General features: G+C 31.8%; 1 protein-coding gene across 1 annotated transcript; it reads right to left on the bottom strand.

Moving 5' to 3' along the window:
* Positions 1 to 782: 782 nt before the first annotated feature.
* On the bottom strand, positions 783 to 3,993 carry LOC120075235 (uncharacterized protein At3g27210-like). The gene is made up of 3 exons (XM_039028448.1): positions 3,667 to 3,993; positions 3,428 to 3,505; positions 783 to 1,584 (listed from the first exon to the last, which is right to left on the bottom strand). Exons 1-3 carry the CDS (start codon positions 3,854 to 3,856, stop codon positions 1,193 to 1,195), a joined length of 660 nt encoding a protein of 219 aa, XP_038884376.1. The 5' UTR covers positions 3,857 to 3,993; the 3' UTR covers positions 783 to 1,192.
* Between the last annotated feature and the right edge of the window lie 20,583 nt (positions 3,994 to 24,576).

The raw sequence follows: 24,576 nt of genomic DNA, 5'->3' as shown, positions 1-24,576 counted from the left end.
TTCTACATATATTTTTTAATAAACCATAAATTGCACTTTATTTTATTGTTTTTAAGCACACATGTATCATAGGAATTTAGGAAAATGGGGTTTAGGGTTTATTCTTGGATGATACATTCCAATCTTTTTTTAAAAAAAAAAAAATTAAGCAATCATTTTACAAATTTGAGCATGTGGCATTTCTAGTTAAGTCATTTTTATTTTAAAATTTTTTAAAATAAAAACACAATGTGTTTGACAATTTTTTTTATCAAAAGTATTTTTACATACAAGTTTGTTTGATTTCTTACATGATATGATGAAAGTGATTTTAATGTTAAATTACTATAAAGAACGATTATGAAATACTATGAACTAGTTAAAAAAGATCGAGAGTTCAACATTTTAATGAAACTTATGTACTTTTGTGTCAACAAATGAGTTTTTATTGACAATTTTGTGCATCAACTTAAATATAATCATTGATTGATGTTCTATATGTATTTCTAAATTAATAGTTATTTTTAAGCTTTAAATTAAGGTTTTATCGACAGTTTTATGTCAGGAGTGTCAATAAAACAAAAAACACAACAAAACTCAAATTTATAGTAATCATAATTTAAAATAATGGTCGTCAGAGTTGATGGAGTGGTCGTCATTAGGGGTCATCAGAGTTGGTCGTAGGCGGTAGTTGCCGGAGTTTGTTATCGGAAGAGATCGTTAGAGTTTGTGGTCGAAGGTGGTCATCGAACTTGAACAATGAGACATCCATAATGATGAAGATTGAATGCACTATTGATAGATATGGTAAAAGATATTGATCATATACGACATTGGTCTCCCAAACAATGAGTTGGGCTCTCCCCCTAAAAGATTTGAAAAAGTGTACTTATTGTAAAAATGTGAAACTTGGAATTTTTTACCATTTTCCGATCCCAACCCTTCCCTTCATTTGTTCCATAAGGGAAAACAAAAAGAAAACAGAGAGTAAAAGATTACAATTTCGCTTCTATTGCAATAATAAATATTCACATTTTATATTCCGATCTTCAAATGCTCGTTCCACCTTCTTGGAAAAAAACAAATCCATTTACAGAGGATCTGATTTATTTCGATTCATAAATAGCAAACCTGGAAGTTCAAGGTCCCACCTCTCCTCCGCAATTACCCGCTGCTTTTGCCCTACTTCGTTAATTTTCCATCCATTTAGGGCTCAAGATACGCCATTAACAACCTTCAGATCCTCTTTCCTCTCCCGCGAACTGTTACGCGATACCAGCGGCGGAAGGCAACACAGTTTCGACTCGAATCCGATCGGATTTTCGTCACCGCCGCTGCCGGTCCTCTCGCTGTCGCAGACCGAATCAGTTCCTGAAAGGCAAGGTTCATCGGCTTTTCGATTGTCGTCGTGATTTAGGAAAGCAAAACTTGCATCATTACCGAGGCTCTCTCGGAACAGATCAACCAGTTTCTTTCTCCTCTTCGTCGATAATGGCGGCGAGTTGAATGTAGATGGTTCGTTGTCGGCACCGACTTTGCTAGTACGGGGAGTTTCCGCCGGAAAGCGGTGGTGAAGTGGAGTGTTGCCGCATGAAGGGGTAAAATCTGTATAAAATTAAAAATTAGTTTAAATTTAAGTTTAATCGGTGATTTTTAAATTTCAAGTTAGTCTATTTTAGTTGGAAGCAAGTTGGAAATATCAGTATCGATAAAAAAAAATTCGGAAAATTTTATATAAATTCATAAAAATGGTTATATATTGTTAATGAAACTTTGATTTTAACTGAAATGGATTATAATGGATCATTTTTAATCATCAAATGGTAAAATATTTATCTAAATATAGATGCAAAAGAAAAAATTTAAACTATGGTTATAAGCTTTCAAAATATGGTCCTAGCCCTCCGCGCAGCCATGTGTGTTCTACTTTGAATCCTTAATTTTTTTCTTTTAAATGTGTATTTTAATTTTTAAATTAAAATAAAAGATAATATTTTTAGGATAATTGTTTTAAATGACAAAACTATTATGAATATTTTCAAATATAACAAAATATACTATCCATTAATATATATTAAAATAGTGATAAATACCGATAGTCTATTACTAATAGACGTAATATTTTGTTATATTTATAAATAAATTAAATCACTTTTTTATATTTAAAAACACGAAATCATTTTACCTATTACCATATTGCATACTAATATATATATAAAAAGAGAGAGCAAAGTCATTAATGTATTAACAATAAAGTAAAAATTACAAAATTAGATCAAAATAGTCATCTAAAATAGATATTTTTCAAAATTAGGACAATGGACATTTTAAAAGTTAAAAATATATCATCTAAAATAAGATTTAAATTAATAAATAAATAGGTCAAATCACATTTTATGTCGTTTTAACTTAACAAACAGGTGAGACTCGAATGATAATATATACCTTGTTCAATTAAATTGAACATCATAAATTAATTCTAAAGTTTATGCGGTGTTTAAACTTTCAAATTATGTTAATCAATCTTTAAAATATTTATTTTAGTTATTATAATTTTTTAAAGAAATTCTTGTGGTAGTCGTAGTGAATACAAATACAAATATGTCCTCAATCCAATTCCAATTTCCATTTGAAAATATTGACATTAAATTGAAAATAAGACTTCATTTGGTAACCATTTTTGTTTTTTGTTTTTATTTTTGTTTTTGAAAATTAAATGTATTTCATCCATACTTCTTACAATGATTTGCATCTTTAGTATGTACAATTGTTGAATTATTAGTCAAATTCCAAAAATAACAACAATTTTTTGAAAGCTTTCTCAACATTTAATTTAGTTTTTTGAATAGTGATGAAAAGTAGATAAAAAAAAAAAAAAAATTGGAGGTAGAAGTAATATCTATATACTTAATTTTAAAAAACAAAATAATCAACAAACGAGACCTAAACAAATAAAGAAGCCACAAAATAATCAACAAACGATACCTAAACAAATAAAGAAGCCAATATTAAATGAAGTTACATAACAATCCTTAAGATAGTTTTTTAAAAGTTATTTGCTAACATATATTTCTGTTTCGAAAGTTTGAAACCTAAATGAAATAAAGTTAAAAGGTAAAAATAAAATTTAAATCTTAAATAAATAAATGTCTTGAATTAGAATCTTCACTTGAGTAGAAAATTGTAGAAGATATATGGTTCAAGCTTTAATATATATATATATTCCCCATGAAAGGGAATTGATCAATCTGTACCATCTCAAAAGGAAAAAAAAAATAAAATAAAATCTACATGCTCAAAGAAACCTCACATCTTAATAAATAAATAAATAAATAAATAAAGGATTAAAATAAATGTTTACTTAAGCCAGAAGAGTTATATGATAATGGTCACAGAAGGCGGCCCAGAAACATCAGAAAACAGGGGTTGGAATAATATTTATGCTCACCTCCTTTGACACTGAAGAAATCTTCACAATCAGAATCCAACCACGCTCGAGAATCAAAGAAAGCTTCTTCTTTACTACCTATGAAGAACATGAAACCACCACTTCAATTGATTCAGATGCATACGAATTCGATCATTCAAATAACAGATTGAACAAAACAGAGCAATCAAAAGAATGCCATGGCGGAAAGAAAACAGAGAAAAAAAAAAAAAAAAACAAAACCCAGAAAAAAATAAAACCAGAAGGCGTCTTGTGGTGATTGGATATTACAGAGATGTCTTTAATGGCGGAATCGGTTTTGTTTTGGAGCTTAAAGTGTTTGATAGGTGAAGGTGGAATCTCAAACTTGTCTGTCATGGATTCCGGCGGCGCCGGTGACTTCACGGCGGAGCATTCCGATCTGGTGTAAACGGAAGCACATGTACCCATTTCTCTTGGCTTTAAAGCAACGGAAGAAGAAGGAAATAAGACAGAGATTGAGAGAAAGAAGGAAGAAGCAAGAAGTGAGAGAGAGGCATGGAAATGGGAGTTGGGTTGTTGGGAAATTGGGACCAGTTTTTTATTATTTTTATTTTTATTTTTTATAATAATAATAATTTAAAGAGAATTGATTAGTGTGATTTGGAATGGAGTTTTTATGGGGAAGTGGGTACCCAGTAAACAGAGATTTCAGAGATGAAAGTGATTTTTTTAGACTGAAATTTGTGAAAGTAACTGAACAGAAAAGCGGGGAGGTGTTGTTGGCCATCTTGGGACATGAGACTCAATTATTTACATGTGCCAAGTTTTGACATTACAAATAAAGCTTCTAAATCCCATAAATTCCCTTTTTTGTGAAAAAAAAAAATACATTGAATTTTGAAAACAGGCCATTTTTTAATTTCTCTTTTCAGTTTTTTTAAAAAAAACAAAAAACAGAGATGATCTTGAACTCAAATTTAGTTTCACAAATATCTAGAGCATGAGTGGCAAGAGTGTGCCTAATGTTAGTGACTCTTGGATGTGATAAAAGTCTTTAATAAAAAGAGTTTTCGTAGAATCAATGAGACGATCTCAACCCAAAGGAGGGTGAAGGCCTAATTCAAACAAGGTCAATATTTCGATTAATTTCATTATTCCAATGATTCGATGAACAACCTTGTCAACGAGCATCATGTTACCTTTGATATTTCTCTCGATAGTCTCCAATTCTACCTATCAACCGTTTTTGTTGCATTTGAATTGAACTTATAATATATTTGATCACTCGTCTTTGTTGCATTTAAATTGAACTTATAATAGTTAAGTGGAGGATGACAAATTGACGATGTCACAAGATCTGTTCTAGAATATTGGCTAAGGCCTTTTCATTGCATCGACCATTTTTTAATTGTAGTATATTTTTTTCTCTACTATAACAATGATCTTTAATATCTAAAGAGAAAGGTAATGTCAATTACCATTAATTTGAATCATTTTAACTAGAGATCTTAATTTTTATCGAGAAAAATAAAATAATGATAATTAGGCAGTGGAAATGAGGTGGAATTTTTATTAAATGAAAATAAAAATGCAAACATGAAGTCATTATTTATCCATATTTGTATTGGCAATTAAAAAAAAAAAAGTTTGAAGTGGGTGTAGAGAACAAATTGGCCAAATATTTGGATCAAAATTGCATTTTATTTTTCCTGGAAATGGGGATTAGGAAAATTGAAGGGACATCCCAAAAGAAGGCCTGAAGGGAACGAAAGTACGAGTAAATAATGGCGAGTAACGTGTCCGGTAATTGACCGGTCAAACGTACAGCCTTGACTTCAGACAAGGTGACGTGGAGCTTTTCGAAGTGAACCAACGACGACTTTTATTTATTTTGACATTTAAGTCCATTTCTAATGAAGATTAGTGTAATCGTAATAAAATTTCGATAATAGATCAATTTAAGAGACTGCAATCATAAATATTATTAGATTATTTTTTATTACGTTTACTTAAAATTATGAATTTTGTCAAATTTACTATTATCGCTATTTTTTATTTATTACGTTTTTATTAGAGTGAACGTAATCTTAGTTTAAAATTTTGTAGATATTTGAAGTTAAGGGTGCTTAAAAATAAGATGTATTAAAATATACTGTTTAAAACCAAATAAACTATGTGTTGTAAGACATGAAAATGTTAATCGATTACAATTTTGAATTATAGGTCAAGTGAATTAAGCCTAAAAAATCTCGAATAGTTTTTAAAGTTTGTCCATATGGATAGAGAATGTCCAAAGTCGAACAAAAATAATTTTAAATTTAATAATTTTAAAAACATGGTGTTATTGTAAATTTGAAAAAAATTGTTATATACGTAGAGAGGGGGAGAGGGTGCAATGGAGATTAGAATTTTAACCTATAATACAAAAAATATGGAGCATGAGAATCTAAATCTCAAATCTCAATATATTGATTATGTGTAATTTATTCATGATTTATCTTACAAATACATTAACCATTGAGCTATACTCAAGTCGATAATGTTGGATATTGATTCTCATAATTATAAGTAATTTTACTAATATATTGGACATTACTTGACAATTTAGTGTTTTTTTTTATATATAATTATGATTCATTATCAAATATAAATGATATTTAAACCGTTTATTCACATCCTAATTTGAGTATGACTCAATTAGTTAAGACATTATTTATATGTTTTAAATGTTACGTATATTAATTTTGAACGCTGCATTGCTTAAAAAAAACCCACAGTTTTAAGAAAGTAGTTTCAGATATCATTTTTATTTTAGAAATCAAGTATTCAAGCTATCTTGTTTTTAGCTATCTTTAATTTTTTATACAAACTTTTAGAACATTCACTAAGTGGCATGACTTATATTCCTCAGACATAAAATATCAAGTGGCATTTGGTACGTTTAGTTAGTAATCATAACCAATGATTATTATGATTTGTAGGTTATAATAGTTTGTATTTGAGATATAGATTGTTTTGATATTGGTAGGAATCATAAATATTGTAACAAAAAAAAATAATAAGAAATAGGAAACACAACAACAAATAAGAATTTGAATTAATTGTATATTATCACAATTAGAAACACCAATTATTATAATTGGATCTTCAAAACTCGGTGGAATGGACTATTCACTCACTCAAAATTGGAGTTGAAACAATCCCTTTTAAGTAAATCTCCCTTTTGTTGAGTAGGCTAAATATAACCTCAATTATTTTGAGTGTTCCCTCTAAATTAAGAGGTTTTTTTTTTTTTTTTTTTGCATTTTTAATTTTTTTTCATTATTCTCACCATGACGGTGAATGTGATTAAAAAGTTAGTTGATGGACAAATTTAGACAACATAATATTTAATTTTATAGAGATTTAGAAGAGCAATACCTTAAAAGATGAAAGTTCTAAATTTATGGAAAAAAAATTAAAACTTTTCAACAATCCATGCAAGAATGGATAAATGTTAAAATACCAGAGACTAGATTAACATTTCTTGAATATTAAGCGACTATAATTATGTCAAAAAACAGCAAACAAAATTAATAACAATTCGAATATATATATAGCCAATAATTAAAAAATATATATTAAAACAAGCGTAAATTTACATATAATTATTTATTTATTTAAGGTTGAAGATTTAAAATTTCATACATATATCTATCTAAAAAAAACATGTATTGAGAAATTGAAAAAAAAAATATTTAAATAAAAGTTGGAAATAATTCGAAATGTGATTACGCGCTTCGCACGGCTGTTGAATATCAGAGGCATATAAATGATGTATATTAAAAGAAAAAATAAAAAGGAAAATGAGATTAGATGACAAAAAATATGACACATTCTCCCATGTTCAGAGGGAGGCCTAATAAATTGTTATTAAAAATAAAAACAAAAACAGAAAATTGCCACCTCATCGGGTGGTGGTCTTGCCTCTTTCTATGTTAGCTTCACGTGGTAGGCTTGCTACGGCGTCCAATTATTCCAATCAACCGGTCTCTTTCATTCCTCAATTCTTTCTTTCTTTCTTTTATTTTTTAAAAACCTCAATTATTATTTATTCTTCAATTTGTTTACTTGTTTTTTTTAATATATATATATATATATATATACACACACACACATACACATGTTTTATAAATTAAAAAAAAAAAAAACTAAAATGCAGTTCAAACCAAAATAAATTTATTATTAACAGATTATGGTATTTTCATTGCTAAAGAATATATTTTTTTTTCTAAGTTACATGTAATGTGCACAAGAACATACCTTACATACCACTAGGTCATTTATTTTATTTCTCTATTTAAAATAGAAAAATTTAACTCAAATTTTAATATTAGATCAAGTATTTAATTTTTTTTTTTTTTAGTTTGATCAATTTAGCTTGATTTTTTAAAATGGTGATACAAAGTAATGGATAGAATTTGTATTTATAAATTTATTTCTAAGAAACAAAATGATTTTCAATCTGGACATTGAAGGATTAATATATCACTTTCTTTACTGAATTAAAAACTTATTTAATTATGAATAACTTTGTTCAAATACGTCTTTTCAAATTATATACTTTTTAAGCTAAATTATACATTCCCTCTAAATTTTAAAATTTGTGTGTTATTACCAGTGGTGGATCCATAAATTTTATTGTCGGGAGCTTTATAATTCGATAAATCTTCTAATTTTACTTTTGTAGAATATCTCTCATAACTATTATTGCTTCTCTTTAATGGAGATGATGGCCCTGTTGATTTTCTTTAAAGATATTTCTCCATTTAGATTTCAAATGAAATCTACAATAACATTGTAACGACAATGAATCGAGAAAAAATTGACAACATAACAACAATATCATAACTTAGACAACCCAACAAGTAGAGTTTAAGATGTTTACTTAAGATCTATAAATTATTTCAAAAATTAATAAAATAAATATAAAATAGAGAAACTAAAACAAAAATAAGAATAATTTGGAATATGAAAACCAAATTCATATAAATAAAATAACAAACTTAAAAAAAGAAGAATAATAAATAAATAAAATTTACCTCACAAAATAGGAGAAGAAGTTGAAGAAGAAGGCAGTAAGAAGTTGAAGAATAAATTAAAAAGTTAAAAGATTTATTGAAGTCAGAAGTTTTTATAAAAATAAACAAAAAGAATTTTTAAAATAAAGTTGAATAGTCATGTAGAGTACTTCCTTCTTAATTTTCCGAGTATTTTATAGTGATTAGTGTGTACTTATTGTTTTTTCCTCGAAAATCAAAGAACTATTAAGGAAGGAAAATTCGGAAAAAAAAAATGTAAGGAGTGGGACTTGGTCCTGGATCTGGAGGAAGCTAAAAAATAGATTTACTACTAAACTAGCTAGTGATATTAATGCTATGCCAAAATATATATATATATATATATATATATATATATATATATAATAAAGAGAATAAAGTGGGGGGGAACCCTGTGCATATACTAAATTAGTCGGTGGTTATCACATTGACTTTTATAAACTGAAGTAGCCAAACATTTATATAACGATTATGTTGTATTAGCATATCTTGTAGTGATATTGTGACTAAAGATGTCCATGGGACGGGATGGAGTCGAGGATACCATTCCCTGTTCCCCATTTCATTCTCCATCCTTGTTAAATTCTCCATGGAGATCAGGATGGGGATTCCCCGCGGGGAATTCACAGGGATCGTATTTCCCACGGGTGTTTTTGTTGGGTTTTGTCCTAAAACTCATGGTTTGTAAACAATAAAACTTATTCTGAAAATTCAATAAGTTGTTATTGAATATATCGCGCTTATTTCGTTTTAGAAATAAATCCAATAAACTAAAAAGATCTATGATTATTACATGAGTACTTAAACTTTATGTGGAGATATAAAAGTTGATCAGGTTCGAGTAAATAAGTCAAAATGATCTATAGTATATGAATAAGATTGGGTACCTTATTCTAATAACATTATTGGATGCGACCCACTCTATAGTTATTACAAGAAGTTGTAAAGTGCTACAGACGACGTGATTCTAATCCATACATGTTATGACATGAGGAGTGGGGGCATCTTGTGCAATGGTTTGTACAAGATCGGACCACGAAATCAGTCACTGTTTACTGTTTAAAGACTGACTATTTCAAAGTGATGACTAGGTAACCTGATCTTAATCCTGTGCTAACTACGAACTCCTGTTTATTCGGGACTAATTTTAGATTTGCATAGGTGAGAGTTGGCTCAACAACGCTGGCTCAATAAACCTCCATTTCAGGGGTAAGAATGGGTAGATAGCTCGGGACATAGGGTGCAACATGAAATTCACTCCTACCCACTTTCAGAGATAGTAAGAGGTGTTCTCTTAAGTGTTGACTTCGGGTCTTAAACAAGAGGCCCCACCCTCTCATTGGCCCAAGAGGGACTTGATTTGTTGATCGGATCACAAACCAGTTGTTCATTAGAGGATCATTGGGACTTAAGGAACAAAAGGTAATCTCGGAGGTAAAACAGACATTTGACCCAACCGTTATTACGAACAACCTGTGAAGGGTTAACTTACTAATAGTGGTTATATCGAGTGGACATAATATATCTACAGTGAGGGAAGTGCAACTATGGGCTTTAGTGGAGTGACCCATTAGTTAACGAATGAGGGTTAATTCAGTGTAAAGAGTTTAGCCAATTAATCTCGAATCGTTGGAGTCCATGATTTGTAAGTCCACAAGGTCCCCCTACTAGCTTGTAAATGGATTAGCCTTAGAGTTGCGTGATAAGTTAATTTGAAACGTTCAAAATAGAATTAAGGGAATTAGTAATTATATGTATTATAATTACGAGTTTAATTTTAGAATTAAACGAAATTGGAGAATTAATTAATACTTAAATATGATTTAAATATTAAATTCATGAATAGGGATTCATGATGGTGAAATTTGTGTAAAATTAATTTAATATTAAATTAATTAGACTTAATTAAATTATTTAATTAATTATTTATTATTAATTTTATTAGAAAATTAATTAATGTATTAATTTTGTAAAATTAATAAAGTTTTTAATCTTGAAAACAAAATTGATTTTAGAAATCAATTTGAAAAACACAAAAATGAAAAAAGTGGGAAAACTCCATTAACACTAACCAAGTAGCTCACTCAATTCCCACCAAATTCTTGATTCAATCTTTCAAGCATGAGGTGCTCTTCATGCAACTATCTTCTTTGCATGATGGTTTTGCAATAAATAGGGAAGATTGGACTGAGAATCGAGCCTGCAAAAACTGATATACTTGTTGAATTTTGCTGAAAACTTGTGAGGTTGAAAAAGGTGTTCAACAAGTTGTATCATTGAGTTTCTTCTTCAAATTCCCTTCATTCAAGTTTATTTTGAGTCCCACAACTCAATCTAAGACTCCAAGAGAATAGTAGAGAAGGTTTTGAGGTGGTTCACAAGAAGATTTGCAGTTGAATTCGAGTTTCAAGAGGTTCTACAAAGGTATGTCTTGAAACCCTCTTATTATTGTATGAGCATGCTTTATTTATAGTCAAAATTATTAAATTAGAATGTTTATTGATCATTGTTGCTTCCGCTGCATGCTGATATACTCCAATAGTTTTGTTTCAAACTAAATAATATTTAAATCACTAATGTGGGAAAAATTTAATTAAATAATTAACTCTATCACTAAATTATCTATTATAGTTAGTTTTACATGACCATTTGAATTTAAAGATAAATTATTCAAATTTGGCCTAAAAAACTAATCAAATTTTTTAGTATAAATAAATAAATATAAATCAAATTATTTACATATATAATTTAAACTTAGATATTCAATTTAAACATATTTGTTATCCTGACTAATAAACAATCAAACTTGAAATTTAAATGTAATATTTATATAATAATAATAATAATAACAATATAATATTAAATAATTATACTAAATAAATAAATAGAGGCTAACAGGGGCGGGGACGGGGAATGCATTCTTCATCCCCGTCCCCGTTTAGCTCACAAGGATTCCCCCCTCCCTGCCTAATCGGGGGATTTTCGTCCCATTGAGAAAATTGGACATCTCTAGTTGTGACAGGGATGGTCGAAAAATCGAGCCGAACCGAAGATTGGAGGTTGATTTTTTTCAAAAATTGATCGGGGTTGGTTTTAAAAAATTTCAGTAAAAAACCAAACCAAACCGACCGACATTTCACTCCAAACCGTCCAATTCTGACCGAACCCACCCATTTATTATTTTATTATTAGTATATTTTTAATTTTTTATAAATAATAAAACAAAATATCCTAAAAAATAAAAAAAATATCTTTCTTTTCAAATATCTTAATGATATTGTTCATTTTTCTTTTCAAATTACAGTCATGTATGAACATTACAAATTATAGAAAATTACAATATTACCTCTAAGATTTCAAAAGTCTCAAAATTTTCATTCTTTTAATGGGATAACTTTGGATCTTAGGCACTCACCCTAAGCTAAGGGAATTTTGGGATTAATTAAAGATCAAGAGGATTATGGTTGAAGTCAGGAATTAGGTATGAAATGTTTGGGCTAAATAATTGTTTAGGAAAAATTGATTTTCAGGCTGAACGAAAATAGGTGTGGCATATAGGCCGACGGAATAAGTCAATGATAGTGTGTGGTTACTTTCCAAACGATTCTATTATTATTACTTCTATATTATTATGATACTTCAAGGAATTCCACAATTACTCATGGCTTTAGAAAACTATGAAACTTAAGGATGAAGGATTATTATCTAAATTGATATTGCAAAGTTTGTTGAGAAATTATTATTTAAAAAGCTCTTACGAGATTTCTTATATGTGTTAAAGCAGCATTTGATGTGTGAGTGGCTAGGTTTTATAAATAAATGACTTCTAAAAAGGAATGAATTTATATGCACTGCCATTCTAATAATAAACTTTCTAAAGTACGTTTGTAGAAAACATGTTTTAAATACTCTAAGTCTGAACTCGATACTAAAGTAGATGGAGCTATCTGGGTCTTCTGATACTGAAGGAGAAGAATGTATTCAACTACATGATCATATTAGCCTTTGGGGCATATCAGATTAAGAATATCAACGCTGATTGTATTGAGATCTCTCTACATCAGTTAAGGTTATCAACGTTGAGTGATTGAGCAAAAGGGGTTCTACCTCAACAAAGGCAACTAAGTATGGATAAAGTATGAATGTTTTACGAGACAAGCCAATGCTATATATAGATTTCATCGTTTCCTATACTTAATGAATATGTTTTAAATACAATGATTTAATCTATTTCTTTAATCCTGAACAATGGAAGTTTGTGTTTGATTAGTAAACTATATTTTATTCATCATGTTATATTTATGAAGGAATGTTATAAAAGTCAGTCACTCACTGAGCTATTTAAGCTCACCCTTTCCAAATGTTTTACTCTGCAGGTAGCAATCGATTTTTCGAGGTCTAGCTTAACACTTTCAATCTGCCACAAACTTGAAGCTTCTGAAGTGATTTAGGTGGTCCACATGTTTATATAAGTTGAAACTTCATGTACATAGTAGTGGAAGGGATAGAACCTATGTTGTAACCCTTGTAAACTTATTCTTGTGTGAAGTCCGTTGGTTTCTGTTTAGCTGTTGAGATCTGAGTGCCCAAAATGCCTTAGCTGTGAATGTATTAGTGAAGTTGTACATATAAACTATTTATCAGGTTAAACAGGTACACAGGAAACTGTTGGGGTTGATGCCTTAAATCTCGTAGGGTTCTGTAGTTTGTAATTGTATTGTACAAACATTTTATTTATTTAATAAAATATGAGATGTTTTATTTGACGTTTAGTAGTATTAAACCCAAAAACCAATAAACTAACATTCAAGATCTCTAGCTTAAATATGTATGTAGAGATATACAGGTGGATCATGTTTAAGTGATAACCTAAATGGCTGAAGTAGATGGATAAGATTGGATACCTTATCTTGGTGACACTACGAGTACAGCCCGCTTTGTAGATGTTACAATTGTTGTAAAGTGCTACGAATGATTTGATCTCAATCATTCATGTGGAGACATGTGAGTGGGGGTCTTCTATACAAAGGAGTTAGTATAATATTGGACCACGAAATGACTAGTGTCATTATATAACGTCGTTCAAAATAGAGACTTACATTTCATCAAGATGACCATAGTGTTGGGATTCATGCCCTAAAGTCTCGTGTCCTGTAGTTTGTAAACAGTATATACGAACACCTGTGATTGTTAATATATGATATTTTACTTCACATCTTGTTGTTTTGCTCGGTTAATTGTTTTATTTGCTTTACCACAAACTAATAAACATAAAATCCCTGGTTATCTGTATGTGACTCAAGCATGTATGTGGTGACATACAAGTGGATCATGTCTTGAGTGATAACCAAAATGGTCTGTAGTATATGGATAAAGGAGGGAAACCTTATCCTAGTAACGCTATGGACGCGGCCCGCTTTGTGGAATGGTCACAAGTGTTGTGACTTGCCACAGATGATCTGATCCTGATCATTCGTGTTGGGCACATGCGAGCGAGGGTTTCCTATACAAAGAGTTTGTATAAGACCTGACCACAAAGTGTTAATGTCTCGTTATATAACACCGTTCATGAATAAGACTTCACTTTACTAGGATGACCATAGGTAACATGACCTCAATCCTGAGTGAGTTGGGAACTCCTGCCATTGAGGGCGGTCCTTTGATTTGTATGGGTGCGAGTAGCCAAGTCGCCGATTCAAACCTACCATTTTGGGTATACGTCTGATCTGGGAGCTAGAAACTCAACTACACATGATGGAATTCACTCCTTCCCCGAGACAGAGGTAAGTAGATAGATAGCTCCTTTAAGGGCTGATTCCGGGGCTTGAACGATGCGGTGCCACATACTTTCTCTTGGCCCGAGAGGTGTTCACACATAGTTAGACTATGTTGTATTGTTCATTAGAGGAATCAGTGGTACTTAAAGAGTGAGATGTAACTACAAAGGCAAACGGTAAATTGATCCAACTGTACTTACGATCATTTGTGAAGGGTCATCGTACTCATGATTGGTTATATCCAATGGACATAGAAATATATCTGTGGTAAGAAGAGTTCAGCTGTTGGCCTTTAGTGGAATCACTGACAGTTAATGGATGGTGAATCTCGTGGCCAAAGAATTTAGTCAGCCATTCACGTATCGTTAGAGCTTTAAACCACAGGTTCATTAGGTCACCTGGGTAGCTTAGATAAAGTCGAGAACCAGTGTTTGGGTTAATTTTAAATGTTCAAATTGACAAGAGAAAGTTCAATTATATATGATATAATTGGACTGGTTAATTATATATGTATGAGATACATTATTTTGGAGGAAATTATATATAAATATGATTTATATCAAGTAGAGGAAAAATACTATAGTAGATATATGATATCAAACTATAGAATATAAATATAATATGATTATATTTATTAATTAAATTAATTGATTAATTATTTAATAATTAACCAATTAAACGTTTGAACTTGGGAACGTGGGGCCGCGAAGATTAAGGTAACCGGCGAGTTGAAGTATGAAAATGGTTTTCATTTTGAGAATTAATTCATTGGTGGATTCGAGATCTCGCGCCCCAAAAGAAATCGTGAAAGAGCGATCGCCAAGAGCCTATACGATATAATTTCATTCATCTAAACAATCGTCTAGTTCACGCGTTCCCTAAACAATTGTATACGAATTTCCTAAACGATCGTCCAGTTTTTCCTAAACGATCATGTAGCTCTACTATACGATAAGCGTCTCCGCTATATGATAGCAGAGTTCTTCTCGTGCACGCTTATCATCTACACGAAATCTTCTCCTCCGTTCTCTACCAAACTCACAAGAGACCACTCTTTGGGTTTTTTACGCCGAGGATACTCGGGTTTCCCTTGTGGTGTGTTGCCCCCGCGACCTTGTTCCTGTACGTTCGGATCATGCAGTAACAGTTGAGAGACTCGCCGGGTACTGGTAGATCGGTGGGAGTTTTCCGCTGCTGTGGGTTCAAACAAATGAAGACTATCTTCCTCTTGTATGAACCCCTTTCTCTATGTTTTATCGTATTCTGAGTATGTTGTTGATGAGTTTAATATGCATAACTATTAGTATAGAATGTACATCGTTTATATTCTGGTCACTGTGAAATCGGAGCCATCTGAACCTGCTCATGGAATTTTCAGTATGAGATCCTTCACATAGGTGACATGACCTGAATCCTGAGTGAGTTGTGAACTCTTGCCTATGAAGGTGTTCCTTTGATTTGTATGGGTGAGAGTGGCCAGATCGCCGACTCAATAAGCCTACCATTTTGGAGATTCGTCTGATTGGGGAGCTGGGAACATAGTTACACAAGAAGAAATTCACTCATTTCCCAATGTCGGGGTAAGTAGAAAAATTGCTCCCGTAAAAGCTGATTCCAAGGCTTGGACAACACACTCTCTCTTGGTCTGAGAGAGGTTTGGTCTGTTGGGGTTGATGTCCTAAAGTCTCGTGTCCTGTAGTTTGTAAACAATATATACGAACACTTGTGATTGTTAATATATGATATTTACTTCACATCTTGTTGTTTTGCTCATTTATTTGTTTTATTTGCTTTACCACAAACCAATAAACATAAAATCCCTAGTTATTTGTATGTGACTCAAGCATGTATGTGATGACATACAAGTGGATCATGTCTTGAGTGATAATCAAAATGGTCTGTAGTATATGGATATAGGAGAGAAACCTTATCCTGGTAATGCTACGGATGCGGCCCGTATTGTGGAATGGTCACAAGTGTTGTGACTTGCCACAGATGATCTGATCCTGATCATTCGTGTTGGGGACATGCGAGCGGGGGAGTCCTATACAAAGAGTTTGTATAAGACATGACCATGAAGTGTTAATGTCTTGTTATATAATATCGTTCATGATAGAGACTTCACTTCACTAAGATGACCATAGATACATGACCTCAATCCTGAGTGAGTTGGGAACTCCTGCCATTGAGGGCGGTCCTTTGATTTGTATGAGTGCGAGTAGCCAAGTCGCCGATTCAAACCTATCATTTTGGGTATACGTCTGATCTGGGAGTTGGAAACTCAACTACACATGATGGAATTCACTCCTTCCCTGAGGCAGGGGTAAGTAGATAGATGGCTCCTTTATGAGCTGATTCCGAGGCTTGAACGATGTGGTGCCACACACCTTCTCTTGGCCCGAGAGGTGTTCACACATAGTTGAACTATGTTGTATTGTTCATTAGAGGAATCAGTGGTACTTAAGAAGTGAGATATAACTACAGGGGCAAAACGGTAAATTGGCCTAACTGTACTTACGAGCATCTGTGAAGGGTCATCGTACTCATGATTGGTTATATCAAATGGACATAAAAATATATCTGTGGTAAGAAGAGTTCAACTGTTGGTCTTTAGTGGAATCACTGACAGTTAACGGATGGTGAATCTCGTGGCTAAAGAGTTTAGTCATCCATTCACATACCATTGGAGCTTCGAGCCAAAGGTCCATTAGGTCACTTGGGTAGCTTGGATAAAGTCGAGAACCAGTGTTTGGGTTAATTTGTAATGTTCAAATTGACAGAGAGGAAGTTCAATTATATATGATATAATTGGACTGGTTAATTTAATATGATGTAATTGGCTAAATGTATGAGATACATTATTTTGGAGGAAATTAGATATAAATATAATTTATATCCAGTGGAGGAAAAAATACTATAGTAGATATATGATATCAAACTATAGACTATAAATATAATATGATTATATTTATTAATTAAATTAATTAATTAATTATTTAATAATTAACCAATTAATTCACGTTTGAACGTGGGAAGATGGGGCCACGAAGGTTAAGGTAACCGGCGGATTAAAGTTTGAAAATCGTTTTCATTTTGGAGAGATAATTCAGTCGTACATTTTTTATAGCCCGCGCTCGAAAAAGAATTTGTGAAAGAGCGATCGCGAGAGCCTATACGTTAGAAGCTCATTCATCTAAACGATCGTCTAGTTCACGTGTTCTCTAAACGATTATATACCTCTTTCCTAAACGATCGTCCAGTTTTTCCTAAACGATCGTGTAGCTCTACTATACGATAAGCGTCTCCGCTATATGATAGCGGAGTTCTACTCGTGCGCGCTTATCGTCTACACGAAATCTTCTCCTCCATCCTCTACCAAACTCACCAGAGCCCACTCTTTGAATTTTTGACACCGAGGATACTCGGGTTTCCCTTGTGGGGGTGTTGTCCCCGCGGCTTTGTTCGTATCGTGCAGTAATAGTCGACAGACTCGTTAGGTTTTGATAGATCGGTGGGAAGTTTTTTCGCTGCTGTGGGTTCACACATACGAAGACAGTCTTCCTCTGGTATGAACCCCTTTTCTCTATGTTTTATTGTATTCTGAGCATATCGTTGATGAGTTTAATATGGATAACTGTTAGAATGGAATGTATATTGTTTATGTTTAGATCACTGTGAAATCGGAGTGATCTAAGTCCGCTCATGGAACTCTCGGTATGAGATCCTTCATGGTCATAGTTAGACTATGACTTATGACTTATTTTTCACTAGAGGGATCAGTGGTACTTAAGGAGTTTGATGTAACTATAGGGGCAAAACGGTAATTTTGATCGAGCTGTACTTACGAGCAATTTGTGAAGGATCATCACACTATCGACTACTTATATTCATTGGACACAGAAATATATCTGCAGTGCGAGAAGTGTAACTGTTGGTCTTTAGTGGAGTGCTAGAAAGTTAATGGATGTTGAATAATTTAATTAAAAGAGTTTAATTAATTCTTCAAGTACTATTGAAGCTTCAATCTATAGGTCCATGAGGTCCTTTCTGTAGCTTAATAGGAATTTAATGAGAATCATTTTTGGATTAATTTGAATTGTGCAAATTAAATGAGAGAATTAACTATATGTGATATAATTAATTTAATTTAATTATATATGATATAATTAATATAATGTATTTGATACATTATAACATAAAGTTTATTTGAGAGAAAATAAATATTTAAATGTGATTCAAATACTAATTATGTAAATTGGATTCATATAATTAATTTTAATATAAATGAGATTTATATTAAATATTATGCATATATGAAAGAAATAAAAATCCTAGGTTATATTGTATTTGATACAATATAAAAACTATAGATTATATGTTATATACGATATAATATATGGCTTAACATATATTATATGATAAGTTAGTTATCTTATAAAAATATATTAAATTCATATTATATTTGTTAATATTAAAATTTGAATTTAATTTTGGGAGGGAATTATAACTCTCTCCCCTATTTTGTCTCTTTTGACAGACGTGCTAGGATTGGTGGGAGAGATTTAATTTCATCGTTTATTATTTCTTCATAGAAAAGTAGTGTGACAGCTATACGATCTCTTTGTAAAATTTCACAGAAATCCTCCCTCATCTCCATCTCTACATCTTTTCCAATTTTTTCAAGAGTCCACAACTCCTTGGATTCTCATCCCAAAGAAAACAAAGGAAATTTTCGTGGTGGTGGCCATTTGAAGATCGATCGTGTTTTGTTCGTGACAACCCGGAGAAGGAAAATTTCGTGAAGACTTTGAGTTCTTCAAAGGTAAAATTTTCTAAAAATCCTAAATTTTCTTTTCTCTAAATTTATTAAGCATGCTATAAATTATTGTTTTTTTGCATAATTTTGTTTCTATAATTTGCGTTCTATGAAAAAACAAAAAAATTGGGACGATCCACGTTTCCACTCAAGGCCTTCACAGATTCTTTCAGAAACAGGTTCCATGAATTAGTTTGGGCAGTAGGGTCGTAAGAGGGTTGAAATTCGCTGTCTTCATGTCTTTTCTGGGGTTAGGAGGGTAGCCTCAAAGGGGGTGTGACACTTCTCCCACTTTGTTTGAAAATCTTGCCCTTTCCATTTTTCTTGTCATTTTCTACTTCAATTTCGAATGGGTCTCAGATTTCCTTGCTATTTTTTTTCCATTTGAAGATAATTTTGGATTTTTCATCTAACCAAGTTCGGAATTAGTCATTTTTTTCGCTCATTTTTTTGGTTTATCTGAGATGTTGAGAAATCATTGTTTTAAATCAATGTTCTGAGATGCTGTCATTTTCTACTTCTTCACTCTTTTATGTTTAGCATGTTCAGATCCTTGGAATGCAAGTGTATTTTTAGGGTTTCAAATGTAAGTGAAATGTTGTGTGTTGGAATTGTTGTCCTAACTTTCTCTTCTATTCTCATAGTTAGTAAACATTCGTAAATAAATTGTTATTAATAAAATAATCATTATTTTATGTGCACCAACTCAATCCTATAAACTAAAATGTAAGGTTATTTTATGTAACTTAAACATGTATGTGGAGACATACAGGTGGATCATGTTTAAGTAATAACTTAAATGGTTTGTAGTAGAAGGATAATGTTAGGTACTTTATCTTGGTGATACTATTGTTGTAAAGTGTTACAAATGATCTAATCTTAATCATTCATGTGAAGACATGTAAGCGGGGGTAATCTATACAAAGAGTTTGTATAAATTTGGACCATGAAATGATTAGTCTCTCTTTATAGCGTTGTGCTAGAAGAGACTTACATCGCACTAGCATGACCATAGGTAACTTGACCTTAATCCTAAGTGAGTTGCAAACTCTTGCCTATGAGAGCGGTCCTTTGATTTGTATGGGTGAGAGTGGTCAGATTCGCTGACTCAATAAGCTTACCATTTTGGGGATTCATCTGAGTGAGGAGCTGGGAACTGAACTACACAAGATGAAACTCACTCATTTCCTTTTGTTAGGGTAAGTAGATGAATTGCTCCCTTAAGAGCTGATTTTGGGTCTTGAATAATGAGGGTTCTCACCCTCTCACTGCCAGAGAAGGATCTAGTTATAGTTGGACTATGACTAATTGTTCATTAGAGGGATCAGTGATACTTAAGAAGTTGGATGTAACTACATGGGTAAAACGATAATTTTGACCAAACTATACTTATGAGCAATTTGTGAAGGGTCAATATATTGTTGAATGGTTATATCCAATTGATACAAAAATATCTACAATGTGAAGAGTGCAACTGTCGGTCTTTAGTGGAGTGACCGACAGTTAATGAATATTGATTAATTTGATTAAAGAGTTTAATCCATTAATCCCGTATCATTGGAGCTTCAATCTATAGGTCCATAAGGTCATTTTATTAGTTCAATAAGGATTAGTGAAGAATCAAATTAATTTTGGTTTAAATTGAATTGTTCAGATTAATTAAAGGGAATTATTTGTATGAGATACAATTAATATAATGTATGTTGATACAATATTATAAAATATAATGTATATGATACATTATAATATAAAGTTTTATTGAGAGAATTAAATATTTAAATATGAATCATATAAAAACTATAGGTTAAAATTAATATGAATATGATTCATATTAAAACTATATAGTTGGATGAGAGAAGTTGTTATTTGAATATGATTCAAGTATTAATCTATATGAATATGACTCATATAGAAACTATAGGTTAAAATTAATATGGATATGATTTATATTAATACTATAGCTTATGTGAGAGAAAATAATCTATGAGTTATATTATGCGATATAATAAACTATATGTTATGTATTATATAGGATATAATACATAGTTTCAACTAATTATATTAATAGTTAATATAATTAAATTTGAATTTAAAATTCAAATTAAATAACTCTTGGGAGTTATTTTCACAAAATTGGGAGTTATTCCCCCCCCGTCTCTCTCTCATAGATCAAATAACCAATTATAGAGAAGTGGAGGTGTGATTTTGGCAGAAGATAGGGAACTTTATCTTCCTCTTCTTCTACTCTGTAGTTTTTCCCTCTACCAAAAAGGCTCTCTCAATTCCCTTGCCAAAAGGTAAGATCACACAACTCCACCTTCGATTCTCTCATTGAGGATAACAAGGAAGATTCGTTCGTGGTGGTGTCCAAATGAGCAAAAAGTTTGCTGATGTATTCGTGTTTTTGTTTAGGTTCGAGAGGAGCGAATTCACATTCGTGATCAAACCGGAGAGGAAATTTGAAGATTGGATCGTTAAGGATATGTTTTACTTTGTCACTTTTTTCTTTATTCTATAGAAGCAAGCTTAAGAGTGTACAATTTATCTTGTAGTTTTCGTTGTTTATCTGTTATTTAAGTTCTGTAAAACGAATTCAAAGACACGAGCGATCATTCGTTTCCTCTGCGGGAAATTGATTCCCTTTAATTGATATCAGAGCTAGGTGATGGATTAAATATGCAAAAAGTGGAAGCTAACAGGATCAATAAGCACTCTAATTACATTTAATTTGAGTTTAAAAGCATGCAAAGATAGATTCTCAAAAGGAGGGTTTCAAAAGAAGTATACCTTTGTTGAAACTCTTCAAATCCTTGTTGAATCCCACAAATTTGATCTTCAAATTATTAGTAGACTACCAAGAGAGTTTTCTCTACTATTTTCAACCTTGGATTGAGTGGTGGAAACTCTCAATAAAGTTAGGATTGAAAAGGTTTGAAGGAAAGTTGAAAGTGAAATGAAATTTTAGAAAATTCCACTCGAAATCTGTTGCATGAAATGAAAATAAACAGATAACCAAGCTTTTATTAAGCTTAATCATGCAAGCACTCACTCATTCAACAAAGTGACACCCCAAAATGCACTAAGTGAGTGGTCTAGGTGTCAAGAAATGGAAAATCCCATTAAAACTCAAAATATGGGATTTTCCCACTATCATGTTTAAAATTAAATTTTTATTTAAATTAATCAAAATTAATTTTAAATAATAAATTCAATTTCTAAAATTGAATTAAATTTGTAAAATATTTTATTTTAATAATTAATTAAACAAACTTAATTAATTAAATAAATAACAATAATTTAATATCAAATATTAAATTAATAAAAACACCTAATTTAAACATGAATCCCATTCATGTAATCAATATTTAAATCAATATGTAAATATTTTAAACTCTCCAATTTACTTTTAATTTCAACAAATTAAAATGTTTAATTATATTGAATATAATTATCTAAACCCTAAAATTGAGTTTGAACATTTCAAATTCAAAAACCCTAATTTCGAATTATGAACACTTCAAAACTTGCCTAATTTTTCTAATTCAAGGTGTTAATGTTTTACGAGCTAGTAGAAGGACTTTATGAACTTACAAATCATGAGCTCTCTTTAACCTAAGTCAATCAATATTCGTTAACCATCAAGACATACCACTATAGCTCCATGGTTACACTCTCCTCACTGTAAATATATTTTTGTCCACTTGATTTAACATAATTAGTAAGTTTATCCTTCACAGGTCGTTCATATTTACAACTGGGTCAAAATAATCTTTTTATACCTATAAATACATCTTACTCCTTAAGTCACCACTGATCCTCTATTGAATAATTGGTTTATGTCGAACTAATAAACCATGTCCCTCTTTATCATGAGAGGGCAGGATCCCTTTGTTCAAGACCAAGAATCAATACTTAAGAGAACAACCTATCTGCTAACCCTAAATTGGGTAGGAGTCCATTTCATCTTGTAGGACTATGTCTCCAGCTATCTATCTGGTTTTATCCCTAAAATGGGAGGCTTATTGAGTAGTGTTGTTGAACTATTCTCACCTATGCAGACCAAAGGATAATCCGGAATAAACAAGAGTTTATAGTTAACTCAGGATTAAGATCAAGTTACCCTAGGTCATCGAATTGAAATCGCTCGTTTTAATAGTAAATGGTCGTTATAAAGAAAAGTGACTATTTCGTGGTCTGGTCTTATGTAAACGTCTTTTGCATAGGATGCCCCCAATCACATGTCTCTACATAAACGATTTCGGGATCACATCGTTTGTATCAGTATACAAAGTGGGTCGCATTCATAGTGTCCCCAAGATGAGGTACCAAATCTCATCCATATATTTATAGACTTTTTAGGCTATATACTATAACTTGATTCTCTTTTATGTCTCTACATAAAGTTAAAGCATTCATACTATAGCTGATAGTTCTAAAAAAGAGCTATTATTTCTAGTTTAATTCGAGCTTGTTATCAGATTTCACGTCTTTATTTTCCTATTTTGTAGGTACTGAGCAACCAAGGGGTAAAATCGACAATTTGGAGTTGATCGGGGTTAATTTGAGGTAATTTGGAGGTGATTTGTGCATCCGGGCTTCAAAAGAGTAAAAAAGATCAAAATGCCCTGCCTCAGCATCGCAACGCTCGTGTATTGGCTTAGCCTAACGCTCACCCATTAGTGTAAGACAGAATGGGTAGCGTTGCAATGTTCCGTGCTTTGACGGACAAGAAGCATCGTGCGTGCGCGAGTGAGCGTCAGGGCAGTGTTGGACTTCTTCACCTTGATGCTCTTGACCAGCCGTCTCAATGTTGCAACGCTAGTTCTAGCTGTTGAAATGCCTTGAATATGTTTGTTGGCACTTCAAACAACCTAGTACGGGGGTCTAGCTGATCGTACCTATTCAGATTTTGTATTCATCATATTTATTTATTTGCAGTCATTTACGATTTTGACCATAGGGTTTAGAGTAGTGCGCTATATAAACTCTTTAACCCTAGAGGCGTCATTCTGATGTGATTTTGAAAACATTCTCTTAAATAATATTGTTCTCCCTCTGCCCGTGGATGTAGCTAACACACTGTTAGTGAACCACGTATATCTATGTGTCGATCTTCTCTATCTGTACGTTCTTTTTTTTTGTGTTCATTAATTGTCGATTTCGCAACATTAGCATTGTGACGTTGTCCTATTTTCTATAAATATTCTCCTTCGATTTTAGGTTAGAGGAGGCTGAATTTGAATGGAGGCCGAGAAGAGTCCGGACTTTCTTCTTCCCTCTTTATGTTTTCAGTTTCGTTAGGCTAGTTTTTTAGTTTAATCTTGGATTGTAAGCACGGATTGGATCGAACCTCATGGGTTTGTCTATGAGTCAATAAGGTAATTTTCTAACTTGTTCTTGGATTTAGGATTCGATGTAACTCTTCAGTTTTCTACTCAATTTGATGTCTATAAATAATAATTATGTTTTCTTTAAATCTCAATTGAATTAGACTTG

Source organism: Benincasa hispida, chromosome 4 (assembly GCF_009727055.1).
Source record: "Benincasa hispida cultivar B227 chromosome 4, ASM972705v1, whole genome shotgun sequence".
NCBI lineage: Eukaryota > Viridiplantae > Streptophyta > Magnoliopsida > Cucurbitales > Cucurbitaceae > Benincasa > Benincasa hispida.
The sequence above is the reverse complement of the archived record's forward strand: the minus strand, read 5'-3'. Positions and strand labels throughout refer to the sequence as shown.